This window comes from Bos javanicus, chromosome 17 (genome assembly GCF_032452875.1).
Source record: "Bos javanicus breed banteng chromosome 17, ARS-OSU_banteng_1.0, whole genome shotgun sequence".
In the NCBI taxonomy this organism is placed as follows: domain Eukaryota; kingdom Metazoa; phylum Chordata; class Mammalia; order Artiodactyla; family Bovidae; genus Bos; species Bos javanicus.
Window position 1 is genome coordinate 65758522 of NC_083884.1, and position 16381 is coordinate 65774902.

At 52.0% G+C, this 16381-nt stretch overlaps 1 protein-coding gene across 7 annotated transcripts in view; it reads left to right on the forward strand.

Moving 5' to 3' along the window:
* KIAA1671 (KIAA1671 ortholog) overlaps positions 1 to 16381 on the forward strand; it is a 185632-nt gene that overhangs the window by 67046 nt on the left and 102205 nt on the right. For 6 of the 7 annotated variants that reach the window (XM_061385170.1, XM_061385171.1, XM_061385174.1 and 3 more), the window contains one exon: positions 1680 to 1814. The exons of the other annotated variant lie outside the window; for it this stretch is intronic. In XM_061385170.1, the coding sequence (XP_061241154.1) occupies positions 1680 to 1814 (135 nt within the window). The remainder of the gene's footprint in view (positions 1 to 1679; positions 1815 to 16381) is intronic. 7 annotated transcript variants of the gene reach the window in all.

Genomic DNA, 16381 nt, shown 5'->3' on the forward strand with positions numbered 1-16381 from the left:
TCTGGATACAGGTGCCTTATCAGACATAACGGTTTGCAGGAATGTTCTCCCATTTTGTGGGTTGTCTTTTCACTTTAGTTCATTTTTTTCACTTTCTTAACAGTGCACTTTGAGGCACCAAAGGGCTTTTCATTTTGATGTAGTCCAATTTATTTTGCTTTCAGTGCTTGAGCTTCTGGTGTTCTATCTAAGAAACCCTTGCTTAATCCACGAAGGTGAAGAAGATACAAGTGTGTATTTTCTTCTAAGAGTTTCCTCTTTCTGGCTCTGACATTTAGGTCTTTGATCTATTTTGAGTTGACTTCGATGGTATGTGATGTGGGGCTGGCAGCATGTTTTGAAGGCAGAGTCAATCGGACGGAGAGGTAGATAGAGGACGGCCGGAGGGTCTTGGCCTGCCCAGCCAGTGACCAGCAAAGTGAAGACGCGCGATTGGAGGGGGGAATCTAGGGGCCTGTTTTGGGCACGTGAGGTCTCAGACCAGCATGGGCAGTGAGTAGACATGGTCAGCGGGCTGTGGGATCTGCAAGCCCGGAGTCCCAGCATGGAGACACAGAGTCCAGATGGGATTTATTGAAGCCACGGGGCATGACGAGAAGTGGGTGAGCGGGCCGTGTGGCTGGCCTGGGTCACGTCTTGACACGTCCCTCTGAGATGCACAGAGTTGGGGAAGGAACAGCCCTTGAGGTCAGAGGAGAACCAGAGGGTCTCATAAGACATCACAGAAGAGGCTGTGAGGCAAGGGGTCAGCCTTGCCCTTTGCTCATGCTGTGTGTTCTTAAGCAGATGCCTCCCCTGGGTCGGGAAGATCCCCTGGAGAAGGAAATGGCAACCCACTCCAGTACCCTTGCCTGGAAAATCTCACGGACGGAGGAGCCTGGTGGGCTACAGTCCAAGGGGTCGCAAAGAGTCGGACACGACAGAGCGACTTCACTTTCTTTTCACTTTCCCCTCTCTGGGCCTTTCTTTTCTTGTCGGCGCAGGGACAGTGTGAGGCCCGTAAGATGCACCCTCCAGAGTCCCATGTTTACTGGCCTGTGACTGTGTCCCCTTTATATAAAAATAACAAGGTTCACACCAGCGCACCTCCTCCATCGTATTCGTGTACTGGTTCTCTCTGTATCTGCGCACATGTGCACGCGCGTTCGGGTACATGGAAAGATGTCTGTAACGAGGCCACCAGAAGTTACCAGTGGCTGACATTCACAGAGGGCTCCTCACATGCGGGGCGGGGGGATGGCAGGGACCGGGGAGGCTCCCAGGTCTCACGCACGTCCGCCCCCTGGTGGCAGCTCCGAGTTCACACCCTTTCCCCGCGCTGGTCCTCTGTTGGTTCAGCCCTGAACCCAGAAGCTGAGGACTAGTGTTACGGATCTTTCCTCACATGGTCAAGGCTCAGAGGAGTTAAGGCACTCACCCGAGGTCACACAGTTATGAAGTGGCTGAGGCTGGGCTGAACCTAGACCTGCTGATCCTATATGTGACCCCCCCCCAGCCACCATCATTTGAGGTGGACCACCCACCATGGATGTGGGGCAGGGGTGAGCAGAGGTGGGCATCGGGCACCCTTGCCCTTCGCCCTTTGAGGTGCAGCATGGCCCCTCTCAGTGTGACATATTCTTCCTGCCAAAGGGGAAGCCCCAGTCAAGTTTCCTCTTCTTGTGTTTCCTGCGTCTCAGGTGTCACCGAGGGACCTGGGGAGGGAGCGTGCCCTCCCGGATAATGAGCCTCCGCTCCGGCAGGTGAGCCCCGCAACCGTGGGCCCCCGGAGGAGCCACAGCTTCTGCAAGGACAGGAGGAGCGGGCCCTTCGTGGTGAGTAATGCCGGCGTGGCCGGAGCGGACGCTGCTGGGAATGTCCCAGGCTGGTCCCAGGGCCTGAGGGGGGCGAGGGCGGGCCGGTGACCATCCGGGATCCTGCTGTGGCCTGGCTGGACTGTGGCTCGTGTCATGACATGAGACGGTGTTTGGCGGCTCTGCCGGGGAAGCTTCCCTCTGGTGGGTTTCTGCCCCACTGTGGAGGGGCAGCCCCTGGTATCTGGCACCGTGAAGTTAGGAGAACAGGCCCTGGAGTCTCGAGAGCCCTGGATTCACATCCCGGCACCATCTCTGCTTCTTTGAACAACTCGCTTAATTCTTCTGCACCTCAGTTTGGTCACTGGGAAAACTGTGATTCCTGTCTCTTCTGCGCTGTTGGGAGGATGGAGTGAAATTGTGTAGGGCCCAGCGCGTCGTAATTCAGACAGTAACCGGTGGTGTGGTAACGACGGGAGGACAACAGCATCGGGCTGGTTCTGCAGCTGGATTGCCTGGGTTCATTCACATCCTGGCTCTGCATGGAGCTGGGCGTCTGACCTCAGTTTCCTCATCTGTAAAATGGGTATAATAATAGCATCTACTTTATGGGCTAATGTGGGACTCAGATACCCTGAGAAGTGTTTGGCTTGGTCCTAGGTACACAGGAAACACTTCACTAACTGTTACGTTACCATTATCATGATGATTATTTTGTGTGTCCTTTTGGCTGTCAGTGAGCTCCCTCCTTAGCCAGCACTTCTTCCCTCTCAGCCTGATTCCTAACTTGTGAAAGGAGGCAGGTAAATGAGGCAGCAGGACCCCAGGGAAGCCCCCTTCTGCCCAAGCCTCAGTGTCCCCAGCTGCGTTCCAGGGCTTCACCACTTGTGATTTTCCGTGATTTTCTTTTCTGTTTTTTTTTTTTTTTTTTTTTCACCTTTGTTCCATGATCCCTGGAGATGTGCTGAGCTCTTCCATTCCTCCTAAAGTCCCTCCCAGGCCTTGGGCCCTGCCTGGGGACATCTGAGATAAGTCTTTTTAAATGAACAACACCAGTTCCACGCCCAAGGTCATTCTGAGTTGCAGGACTCCGTGCATTTCAGTGGTCATCTGTGCCTGGTCCCCCGTCTCAGAGACGTGGGATCTGGCAGTATTGACATCTGAGGTCCGTTCCTTCTAGCTTTATGACCACCGGCAAGAAACTTCACTTCTCTGAACCTCTGTCTCCTCCTCTGTAAAATGGGGTGAAGATGCTGCCCCTGGCAGCATTCTCGCCAAGAGCTGACAGTGACGCTGGGGGTGACTGCCCGTGAAGGGACTCAGACCTTGGCTGAGAAGCCCCACAAGATTCACAAGTGTCCAGATCTCTGCTGCTGATTCCTTTTTCACCTTTGTCTCCACTCCCTCTCAGGCACTGACTCAACTTATCTGATTGTGTGTGTGTGTGTGTGTGTGTGAGAGAGAGGGAGAGAGAAGGCAAAGGTTATGGAGGGAACAGCATCCCGGTCCCAGGCTCTGCTTGCTGGCCCTTCTTTCTCCGTGGAGTCCTTGGGTGGCTCGCCTTGGCTCCCTCCCTCTGGCCCCAGAGGCCTCTGCCCCATTGCAGTCTGTTTGATCACCTCTACCCTGGAGGCGTCTGGGTCTGGGTACTGAGCCTGAACCAGACAGAGCTGGTTCACGGCTTTTGGGACTGACGCCTGCAGTTCTGGGGAGTGATCACCAGTAGGCGGTGGTGGTGCCCTCGCTTTCTTATGCCTCCAAAATCCTGACTAGGGGGCCTTCAGCACTGGGGCGCTGGGGCTCTGGAGGCTGGAAGAAGTGGGTTCAAGTTCTGGCTTTGACACTCTCTGACCTTAGGCAGGTGACTTGATGGATCCCAGTGAGCCTGTTTTTGCTTCTGTAAAATGAGGATGGCCCTAAGTGGCCTCAAGAGTAGTTTGTGGGCAGGACGTGAAGTCGCTCTGCGCTCAGAAGAGTAAACTCCCACTTCACGCCTTGGCGGCAGGGATGGCTGTTCCTTCTCCTCCACGGCCTTTGCCCTTCTTCCTCCTTTTCACTCTCCCTCCTCCCCTCCTCCCCCTCTTCCTCACCTGGGCCAACTCTCTCGTTATGAACAGGGAAGTTGAGGCCCCCAGAGGAGGGGGCCAGGGCGACCCTGCAGATGACGCCTGGGGTCCCTGAGCCCCCCTTGGCCCGGATGGCTGCCCTGCCACTCTGGAGGTCGGAGATGGTTAGACCTGTGTTTTGCACCCCATGGGGTATTTGGAGAGCCTCTCACTAGTGGATAAACGCCGTCTGCTATTACCTCCGTCACTTTTGATTGATGACTCTGTTCTGTTGGTTTCCAGTTGAGATTCAGGTCCATCTCCCTTTTTTGAGCCTGTGCCCCAAGCCTTGTCAATCCCCAGTCCCCCTCTCTTGTTAGGGAATATGAATCCCATTTTGCAGAGGAGGAAACTGAGGCTCAGAGAGGTTAAACCACTTGCCTCCGGCCACAGTCAGAAAGCGGGGGCAGCTGGAATGGACACTGGGCCTATTTCGCCTCCAGCCTTGGCCTCAGACCCTTTCTGCTTTGGCACTGTGCTTGTGGCCCAGGCCAGCCTGCCAGCCCCTCTCACCTCTTGAGCCTGCGGTGCTCGGGACATTCGCTCATGAGAAAACAAGACACCCGACCAAGCCCCTGAGCTGAGAATGTGACATTTGTCCTGTACAGGGTTGGCCACCATCCAAAGGGTGCCTGGTCACACCAGGGCTGATGCCCTGCTGATCTACAGAGCCCCACCCACCCCTGACTCGTCAGACCCTGAGCATGAGGTCAGACTGGTCCCTGCCAGCCGCTTCAGAGAATTTACCATTCCAAGGCTCTTTTTTCCTCCTCTGTAAAGTGGTGAATCACAGAAATGACAATACCCACCATGGTGCTTACTGTGGGGCTTAGACACTAGTTTATCCCCATTTTGCAGGTGGGAAAACTGAGGTTCAGAGCTAGTAAGTGCCTCTGCCAAGGTCTGAGTCTGGAGTCCAGACTCCTAATCAGCTGCTGACCGTCTCAGTACTCTGTGACATCGTGGTAGGAGGACAGGGCTGAAACGAGCTGGTGCTTATAAAGTGCTTAGCACAGCGCCTGGTGGAGAAGGAACTGCCTGATAGATGTACCTGCTGTTGCTGTGTTGTTAGTTATGATTTGCTGCCAGCTGTTTTTATTCCCCTATGTTCTCTTGAATGTCTACTGATAGAGCAGGAAGTTGTCTCCAATCTCAGGAGCTGTTGGCTGCTGAGGAAACGCGGCAAGGGAGGGGAAGGTGTCCGACCCAGGGTCCCGCAGCCTGGCTGGGCTGGGGCTGGAGCTCTGACTCTGCGGCCAGGGTTCTCCCCGGTCCCCTGCTTCCCCCAGGAGCACCCTTAGGACCTCGGGTCTAGGTGGCAGGTCTGAGTCCCGTGCCATCTCCTCCTTCCCTTCTCTGGGGGTGGTGGTGGGTGGGCGCGCCCACGTTTCCTTGTAAAGTGAGCCTTTGGCCTGCACTTGCGGATCGTAAAACACTGACTCAGTCTCGGACCATGACCCTGAGTCTCAGTTCACCCCGGATGCCCCTCCCATGACTGTGAAGGCACAGATTCACCAGCTCTGGGGGTTCCCTGTGATGGGCAGGCAGGCGGGCCCCTGGGAACCTCAAGAATGTTCTCTCCAGTCCCCAAACCCGTCGGTCCGCATTTGTTGGCTCATCTGATGATGAGTTCATCCCGTCGTGGGCCTGCTGTGCGCGAGGGAAGGGAAGGGAGGCTGAGGTGAAGGGACTGGTCGGGTGGGAGCTGGCCCAGCAGAGTGACCCCTCTGCCTGGGTGAGTCCGGACGATGGACTAGTCCTCAGGGCATGAGGTGGAGCTGAGTGGTGAAGAACTGGCTGGCAAGCTGGACTCTCAGGAAGCCCAGGAGTCCTCTTGGCAAGTGGCTAGTTTCATTTGTTAATTGCATCTTGTCTTTCACTGCTGAGAAGGGGCTGGAGAAGAACTGAGTAATTTATATCTCAGCCGATTAAAGTTTCTTTTCGGGATTAAAACCAGCCAGACCAGAAAGCCTTAGTTTCCTAGGTCTTAAAATGCAAATGACCAGTTGTGCCTGAGATTTTTGTATTGGGGAGATTTTGTGTTTATCCAATTACCCAGCTCTCTCTCCACCCACCCACCCGCCCACTCACCTACCCTCCCACCCATGTATGTTCTCACCCACGCACCCACCCACCCATCCTCCACCCAGTTTTTAATACATGCAGAGCTCTACAGGACAAGTTAACTTGTCCTCAAATTGCTCCCATTCGTAGACTATAAACCCAGGATGAAGCAAACTGGTCGTTTGTTGATTTCGTCGCTCACTGAATGTCTTGAGTGGTAGAAATGGGTTGAGTACCTACTGTGTGCCACATGCTTTTCCGTCCTTCAGGTGCAGCTGTGAACCAAGATGTGGTTCCTGCCCGCCTGCAGCTAATACTCAGGTGTGGGGATAGCGTGGGGTTTTCCAGGAGCTTCCAGGCGTTACCTAGGGAGTGATGGGCATGAGCATGTGGACAAGACCCAGCTGAGAAGCACCCTCAGGGTTAAAATAAGGGGCACTGGTGTTTCCCACTTTGGAGGAGCCAAGGAAAGTTATGACCAGGGATGTAGAAGGTCAGAGATGCAGCTTGGGGCGCCCTCTAGTGGCCATTACAGGGGGGCGGTTGGAGAGGGTAAGCTGGAAGCTGGGAGACCAGTTAGGAGGTGTTTGAATCATTTGGGTCAGACCATTAAAAAAAAAAAAAATATATATATATATATATATAGTGGTTAAATATATTTAACAGAAAATTTGCCATTTTAACCACTTTTAAGCATACTATACGGTATCATTAAATGCATCCACAGTGTGTAACCGTCACTACCATCGGCCTTTAGAGATTTTCTCATCATCCCAGACAGAAACTGTGCACCACTAAACACTAACTCCCTTTGCCCCTAGCCCCCAGCCCCTGGCAACCTCTGTTCTTTAATACTTTCTGTCTCTATGAATTCGGAGAAGGCAATGGCACCCTACTCCAGAACTCTTGCCTGGAAAATCCCATGTACAGAGGAGCCTGGTAGGCTGCAGTCCATGTGGTCTCGAAGAGTCGGACACGACTGAGCGACTTCACTTTCACTTTCACTTCTCACTTTCATGCATTGGAGAAGGAAATGGCAACCCACTCCAGTGTTCTTGCCTGGAGAATCCCAGAGATGGGGGAGCCTGGTGGGCTGCCGTCTATGGGGTCACACAGAGTCGGACACGACTGAAGCGACTTAGCAGTCTATGAATTTGCCCTTTCTGAGTACTTCTTATAAATGGAGCCATTTAGGATTAATACGTATCCTTCTGTGTCTGGCTTATTGTATTTAACATAATGTCTTCAGGGTTTTGTCAGTGGTGCAGCACGTGTCAGTACTTCTCTCTTTTTTTACCGCTGAGCCTTTTCCACGTGTGGACCCCGTTCCTTGTCACTGCCGCCTTACACAGGGTGAGAAATCAGAGGGCCGGGAGGGCTGAGGGTGATCTGATTTCTTTGTTTCACCTCCTTGAGAAGGTATGTTGTTGACGTGCCCTTGCGTGAGAATGATGCTCATACTGGAATAATCTTGACTCATTTATTTTTGGCGAGACTGTAAATGATTAACGAACATGCACTTTCAACTGCCAAGAGTCACAATTACTCGCTTCACCCGTAGAGCCGACTGAGACGCACCAGGGGCCTCCACGCCCGGACAGGGTTGCTGGGTCCAGAGACGCACCAGGGGCCCCCTCGCCCAGGCAGGGTTGCTGGGTCCAGAGACGCACCGGGGGCCCCTTCGCCCGGGCAGAGTTGCTGGGTCCACACGGTTTCCAGTTCCAGGGTGCCCCCCCAAGGGCATCTGTGTGTGTGTGTGCACACACATATGCACACACGCACGCGCCCTCGGGAACCCACAGCGGGCCCCGCTCGGCCTGGACTCTAGTCTCACCTCGTTAAGCTGCCGCCCCCGGCTGTGGTCACCTCGCTGAGCTTTACTTCCCCCAGCTGCAAAGTGGGGCGAAGCCCACTCGGTGCCCGCCACAGGCTGTGGTGAGTGTTGGAGGTGGTGAATTGCAGAGTCGGAGTTAGTGGTCCAGGTCCCAGGCAGACTAAGGGCTTCATTCTAGAAGTGTCTGCTGAACACCTCCTGCGCGCTGGGGAGAAGCCCGGTTCACACCCCTTCCTACAAGATGAAGCCCCCTCGCACTCGGGCTCCAGTCCAGGGGCACTGAGGTGCTGTGACCCCCGCCCGCCCACACGACTTCCGCTCACCCCCGCGAGCCACGCTGGCTGCCGGAATGTTCCCGACGCACGTGGGCGTCTTCCTACCCCGGGGCCTTGGCTCGGCCAGTTTGTTCTCCGGATTCCCTCTTGGCTTCCCTCCTCTCGGGGCCTCTGTCAGCTCTGTGTCACCTCTCAGCGGGGCCTCCCTGATGGGACAGCCAGACACCTGTTGTCACATGCAGCGTCCACCTGTCCCCTCGTGTCTTCCTCCCCCAGCAGAGTGCAGGCTCTGAGAGGCAGGGAGCACCCAATGCGGCGCTTGGCACTTAGCAGGCCCTCAGCGTGCGGGTTTTCGTGCGCTTCTGGTATACTCACAAATGTGTGCATCCGCACAGCAGTCCATTGTAGATTTTCATCACCCCTCCGGGAAGACCAGCGCCACCTAGCGATCAGTCCCCCAGCCCCTCTTTGATCCCACTTGTCAAACCTCATAGGATGTGCCGGGCATCGTGCTCAAGTTTGTTCTCACGGGGACCCTTGGAGGCTGGAACTGTTCTCGTTCCCATTTGCCAGATGGCAAAGCTGAGGCCCACAGAGAGAGAGATGAAGAGAGAGAGGGGAAGCCACTTGCCCACATCACGCACCCGGGAGGGGGAGCAGCTGGAAGGATCTCAGGGATGAATTTGATGTTTCCCAAAGCACTAGTCATTCTCTCAGAACCTGGAAATTTCTCATATTCCTTACCTACTTGAACTAATACGTAGTTAATGTTTTTGTTGAACTTGGCTTACTTTAAAATAATAGCTTTCAGTTCAGTTCAGTTCATTCACTCAGTCGTGTCCGACTAATAACAGCTTTTAGTTCATTTCAGTTCAGTCGCTCAGTCGTGTCCGACTCTTTTCGACCCCATGAACTGCAGCACGCCAGGCCTCCCTGTCCATCACCAACTCCTGGAGTTCACTCAAACTCACGTCCATGGAGTCGGTGATGCCATCCAGCCATCTCATCCTCTCTGGGCCCCTTCTCCTCCGGCCCCCAATCCCTCCCAGCATCAGAGTCTTTTCCAGTGAGTCAGCTCTTCACATGAGGTGGCCAAAGTACTGGCGTTTCAGCTTTAGCATCATTCCTTCCAAAGAACACCCAGGGCTGATCTCCTTCAGAATGGACTGGTTGGATGTCCTTGCAGTCCAAGGGACTCTCAAGAGTCTTCTCCAACACCACAGTTCAAAAGCATCAATTCTTGGGCGCTCAGCCTTCCTCACAGTCCAGCTCTCACATGCGCACTTTACTGAGGTGTAATTCGTGACATGAAACTCGCTCCTTTGAAGGTACAACTCGGTGGGCTTTAGTACGTGCAGCTGTCACCACGGTCACCTCTACTGCGCTCCTCACCCCAGAAGAAAGCCCTGCCTATTACCTGACACCCCCCGTCGCCACCCGCCGCCCCAGCCCTGTTATGCTAAGTCACTTCAGTAGTGTCCGACTCTGTGTGACCCCATAGACCAGGCTCTGCCGTCCCTGGGATTCTCCAGGCAAGAACACTGGAGTGGGTTGCCATTTCCTTCTCCAATGCATGAAAGTGAAAAGTGAAAGTGAAAGTGAAGTCGCTCAGTCGTGTCCGACTCTTATCGACCCCATGGATTTCAGCCCACCAGGCTCCTCTGCCCATGGGATTTTCCAGGCAAGAGTACTGGAGTGGGGTGCCATTGCCTTCTCCCTAGGCAAACACTTTTCTGTTTCCTGTCTCTAAAAATCGCCTGGGGACTTACACGGTGGTCCAGTGGATGAGACTCCAAGCTCCCAGTGCAGGGGCCGTGGGTTCAGTCCCTGGTTGGGTAGCTAGGATCCTGCATGCCACACAATGTGGCCAAAAATGTAAAAGTAAAAAAATTGCAAACTAAATAGCAGAGTTTGTCAGAGTGGATTTTTAAAAAGCAAGACCCAACTATATGTAAAAAAGAAAAAAAAAAGGGGTTGCCTATTCCAGCCATCTCAGATAAATGCAGTCACACCCCGTCTGTCCCTGGGACTTGGTGTTACCTCAATCAGCCTAGTGATTCCAAGGTCCATCCAGGCCGTCACCTGCGTCAGTGCTGCATTCCCTTTTACGGCTGGGTAAGTGCCCAGTATGCTACTGGAGATGAGTGGAGAAATAACTCCAGAAAGAATGAAGGGATGGAGCCAAAGCAAAAACAATACCCAGCTGTGGATGTGACTGGTGATAGAAGCTGTAAAGAGCAATATTGTATAGGAACCTGGAATGTTAGGTCCATGAATCAAGGCAAATTGGAAGTGGTCAAACAGGAGATGGCAAGAGTGAACGTCGACATTCTAGGAATCAGCGACCTAAAATGGACTGGAATGGGTGAATTTAACTCAGATGACCATTATATCTACTACTGCGGGCAGGAATCCCTTAGAAGAAATGGAGTAGCCATCATGGTCAACAGAAGAGTCTGAAATGCAGTACTTGGATGCAATCTCAAAAACGACAGAATGATCTCTGTTCATTTCCAAGGCAAAGCATTCGATATCATGGTAATCCAAGCCTATGGCCCAACCAGTAAAGAAGCTGAACGGTTCTATGAAGACTTACAAGACCTTTTAGAACTAACACCGAAAAAGATGTCCTTTTCATTATAGGGGACTGGAATGCAAAAGTTAGGAAGTCAAGAAACACCTGGAGTAATAGGCAAATTTGGCCTTGGAGTACAGAATGAAGCAGGGCAAAGGCTAATAGAGTTTTGCCAAGAGAATGCACTGGTCATAGCAAACACCCTCTTCCAACAACACAGGAGAAGACTCTACACATGGACATCACCAGATGGGCAACACCAAAATCAGCTTGATTGTGTTCTTTGCAGCCAAAGATGGAGAAGCTGTATACAGTCAGCAAAAACAAGACTTGGAGCTGACTGTGGCTCAGATCATGAACTCCTTATTGCCAAATTCAGACTTAAATTGAAGAAAGTAGGAAAACCCACTAGACCATTCAGGTATGACCGAAATCAAATACCTTATGATTATAGAGTGGAAGTGAGAAATAGATTTAAGGGACTAGATCTGATAGACAGAGTGCCTGATGAACTATGGACGGAGGTTTGTGACATTGTACAGGAGACAGGTATCAAGACCATCCCCAAGAAAAAGAAATGCAAAAAAGCAAAATGGCTGTCTGAGGAGGCCTTACAAATAGCTGTGGAAAGAAGAGAAGCGAAAAGCAAGGGAGAAAAGGAAAGATATACCCATTTGAATGCAGAGTTCCAAAGAATAGCAAGGAGAGATAAGAAAGCCTTCCTCAGCGATCAATGCAAAGAAATAGAGGAAAACAACAGAATGGGAAAGACTAGAGATCTCTTCCAGAAAATTAGAGATACCAAGGGAACATTTCATGCAAAGATGGGCTCAATATAGGACAGAAATGGTATCAACCTAACAGAAGCAGAAGATATTAAGAACAGGTGGCAAGAATACACAGAACTGTACAAAAAAGATTTTCATGACCCAGATAATCACGATGGTGTGATCACTCACGTAGAGCCAGACATCCTGGAATGTGAAGTCAAGTGGGCCTTAGGAAGCATCACTATGAACAAAGCTAGTGGAGGTGATGGAATCCCAGTTGAGCTATTTCAGATCCTAAAAGATGATGCTGTGAAAGTGCTGCACTCAATATGCCAGCAAATTTGGAAAACTCAGCAGTGGCCACAGGACTGGAAAAGGTCAGTTTTCATTCCAATCCCAAAGAAAGGCAATGCCAAAGAATGCTCAAACTACCGCACAATTGCACTCATCTCACACACTAGCAAAGTAATGCTCAAAATTCTCCAAGCCAGGCTTCAGCAATATGTGAACCGTGAACTTCCAGATGTTCAAGCTGGTTTTAGAAAAGGCAGAGGAACCAGAGATCAAATTGCCAACATCCGCTGAATCATCAAAAAAGCAAGAGAGTTCCAGAAAAGCATCTATTTCTACTTTATTGACTATGCCAAAGCCTTTGACTGTGTGGATCACAATAAACTGTGGAAAATTCTGAAAGAGATGGGAATACCAGACCTACTGACCTGCCTCTTGAGAAACCTATATGCAGGTCAGAAAGCAACAGTTAGAACTGGACATGGAGCAACAGACTGGTTTCAAATAGGAAAGGGAGTAGGTCAAGGCTGTATATTGTCACCCTGCTTATTTAACTTCTATGCAGAGTACATCATGAGAAACGCTGGGCTGGAAGAAGCACAAGCTGGAATCAAGATTGCCAGGAGAAATATCAATAACCTCAGATATGCAGAAGACACACCACCCTTATGGCAGAAAGTGAAGAGGAACTAAAGAGCCTCTTGATGAAAGTGAAAGTGGAGAGTGAAAAAATTGGCTTAAAGCTCAACATTCAGAAAACGAAGATCATGGCATCTAGTCCCATCACTTCATGGGAAATAGACGGGGAAACAGTGGAAACAGTGTCAGACTTTATTTTTCTGGGCTCCAAAATCACTGCAGATGTTGACTGCAGCCATGAAATTAAAAGAGGCTTACTCCTTGGAAGGAAAGTTATGACCAACCTAGACAGCATATTAAAAAGCAGAGACATTACTTTGCCAACAAAGGTTCGTCTAGTCAAGGCTGTGGTTTTTCCAGTGGTCATGTATGGATGTGAGAGTTGGACTGTGAAGAAAGCTGAGCACCGAATATGCTTTTGAATTGTGGTGTTGGAGAAGACTCTTTAGAGTCCCTTGGACTGCAGGGAGATCCAACCAGTCCATCCTAAAAGAGATCAGTCCTGGGTGTTCATTGGAAGGACTGATGCTGAAGCTGAAACTCCAATACTTTGGCCACCTCATGTGAAGAGTTAATTCATTGGAAAAGACTCTGATGCTGGGAGGGATTGGGGGCAGGAGGAGAAGGGGCCCACAGAGGATGAGATGGTTGGATGGCATCACCAACTCGATGGACATGAGTTTAAGTAAACTCTGGGAGTTGGTGATGGACAGGGAGGCCTGGCGTGCTGGGATTCATGGGGTTACAAAGAGTCGGACACGACTGAGCGACTGAACTGAACTGATTGAGCGTGCTCTCATGTCAGCACACCACACATGGGTCATCTGTGCGTCGATCAATGGACATCTGGTGCGATTCCACTCTTTGGCACGCCTCTCATTTGCACAGTCCCCTGGTACCGGGTTCATTCCTCACTATTCTAGCCTCTGTCTGCACTTACTATTTATTTGTTTTCTGATCCCTCGTCTCCCTGGAGCAAACAGGAATTGCAAGATTATTGGGCTTATGACTCATTTGTTCAACACCGTGTTGTCAGGACAGAGTTGGCCCTCTGCCAACGTTTGTTGAATGACTGAGTGAGTGAGTGAGTTGAGTGATTCAGTGAGTGGGTGAGGCAGCAGCCGGCAGGGGGGACAGGTAGGCGCGTGCACAGCTAACTAACCTGGTGAGGCAGAGGGTTCAGTCTCCCTCGACTTGGTTGTGGGGGAGGCAGAGGGTTCAGGGTCCCAGGTGAAGCTGGGTCTTGACGGGTGCATAGAAGTCAGGAGGTGGAGAGAGGTGGGAAGGGCCCATCGGGCAGAGAGGGCTGAGCCTGAGCAGCGGCCGCGGGGCTTGACTGTGCTGCAGAAGAGGTTTGTGGTCCCCGGTGCCCTCCTCGGAGGAGACCCCTGTACTCACAGGGTGGCCGTGTCACTGGGCAGAGCAGAAGGCTCGTAAGAAAGGGGAGAGTTTAGTCAGGGGTCGGGCAGCGCCCTGAGGACCCCATTCCTTCCACCTCAGAAGCCCCCTGACCGGGTGACCCCTAAGTGCCAGCCTCAGACAGTTGCATTCGGTGGTGTCCCTTGAGATCCTGTATCAGGGGCTGCCCCCCGGGAGTCAGGTCAGGTAGGGATGAGAATTTAATGACAAACCAAGAGAGGATGGCGGGGTGTGGAGGGGAGCCTCCTCGAGTGTCCTGCCTAGAGTGGCTGGATGATCCAGTGTTTCAGGCAAAAGTGATGATGGGGATTTGATCTCACTGTGACATCTCGCCATTTTTATACACTGTGCTGTGCTTAGCCATGTCTGACTCTTTGCAACCCCATGGCCTGTAGCCTGCCAGGCTCCTCTGTGCATGGGGATTCTCCGGGCAAGAGTACTGGAGTGGGTTGCCATGCCCTCCTCCAGGGAATCTTCAGAACCCAGGGATTGAACCCGGGTCTCCCGCATTGCAGGCAGATTCTTTACCATCTGAGCCACCAGGGAATCCCATTTTATACAGTAGAGGGGAAAAAAAAAAGTTTTAACTTAACCACACCCAGCCGCCTTCAGTTAATGCACAGAGTATTGGCAGTCTCGACTCACATATTATCTTGCTGAGCCCTTGGGAAAGTGAGTGACTTGGCCTCGGCTCACCCAGTGGGCAGGTGCCACCTGCAGGCTCTGTCCAGGGATGTTGGACTCTTTGGAAACCTCCACCTTCCCAGCGCATCAGAAATGCCCTGAGTGTCCACCAGGGGGAGCTCTTGCTGCAATTTCTCTTCCCTTCCCCCATCGCCCCAGTCCTTCCAGATTGAAGACACGAGCTTCCTGGTGCAGTGCTCACGAGTGACCACCAGAGGGCAGGGTGGGGGCGGTCTATGTTCAGCATTTCAGCGGCGATGGCACCCCACTCCAGTACTCTTGCCTGGCAAATCCCATGGACAGAGGAGCCTGGTGGGCTACAGTCCATGGGGTCGCTAAGAGTCGGACACGACTGAGCGACTTCACTTTCACTTTTCACTTTTCACTTTCATGCATTGGAGAAGGACATGGCAACCCACTCCAGTGTTCTTGCCTGGAGAATCCCAGGGATGGGGGAGCCTGGTGGGCTGCCGTCTATGGGGTCTCACAGAGTCGGACACGACTGAAGTGACTCAGCAGCAGCAGCAGTTTTTAGTGCCAGGGGCTTCATTCTGTATCCCCCAAAATCAAGTTTTCCGCGTCCACTTAGATTTTTACTTTAACGCCTGTCGTTGTTTCAGAGCACGTGCCACTCAGCTTGGTTCCCCGCCAGGTGTCTGGTACGTTTCGATTTTGCCGGCCTTTGAGCTGCTGGGCTCAAGTTGGGACATTCTTGTGCAGCCCTCACTGCTCTGGCCACCCCAGTTGGTTTTTGCTGATGCTGCTTCTCTTTTGAAGAAACTATTATTATTATTTTTTTTTTCAGAAAAAAATTTTTATTTTATTTCTAAAAGAGGTGTGTGTGTGTGTGTGTGTGTGTGTGTGCAAGAGAGTGAATGCATGTGTCTAGCAGATGGGCAGCCCACAATGACAGCCCTGTGAATATAGAAATGGCATTTCTGACTTAAGTAGATGTATTTCCAGAGATGCTGCGTTTTCTATCTGAACACAGGGTCCCTTGAGAATAGGAGCATTCGTCATATTTCAAGTCTCAGCTCCAGGCCTTCTCTAAGAAGCCCTCCTGGGTTGCACCTTCTCGTGTGCACTCCATTCATTCAAATAAAATAAAATATTGCACCTGCCTTCCCCCTCCTTCCCCCCCAAAAAGACCCCCGACTCTCAGAGAGTCACACCCAGGGACTACAGCTTTACAGCCCTGTTTTCCTTTGTGAACGTTCATGTTTACTTTAACAGCCTCCTTATCTTTTTAATGGAGGTTTCTGCTCATGGCTGAGCCCTCTGAGTAGGTTGGCGTGGTTGCTTGTACATTCAGTCATTTTGGAAAATGAGTGACTCTAACAAGGATTGCCAGGTATCTCCTGGGCAGCAGAGTGGTTAGGACTCACTGCTTTCACCCCCGAGGGCCTGGGTTCAGTCTCTTGTAGGGGAACTAAGATCCCACAAGCCATGTGTCTCCTGGGCAGCAGAGTGGTTAGGACTCACTGCTTTCACCCCCGAGGGCCTGGGTTCAATCTCTTGTAGGGGAACTAAGATCCCACAAGCCATGTGTCTCAGCCAAAACCAAAACAGAACCAAAAAGGGGACTGCCGAGGACCTGCTGTGACCGGGCGTGGGGTTGGGGCCAGGGGAACCAGGCCGGCCAGGGTGGTGGCCCTTGGGGAACTGACCTTTGAGGAGGGATTGAGGAGGGAGTCACAGAGATGCAGAATGTTCTTCCAGAAGGGGTGCCGTGGGGCCCTATGTCTAGGGGCCGCCCTGAACCTGGGCTGGAGGCTGCAGATAAGGGGGGCAGGGACACAGAATGCTTAGATCTTAGGCCAGAGGCCCCGGCGTTGATAGGACTGAACCAGTGGAGCAGAGGGGCGTGCGTTTGTTTCCTGGTGCTGCTGGAAGGAATCACCACACGCTCAGTGGCTTAGAAACAGTAGACCC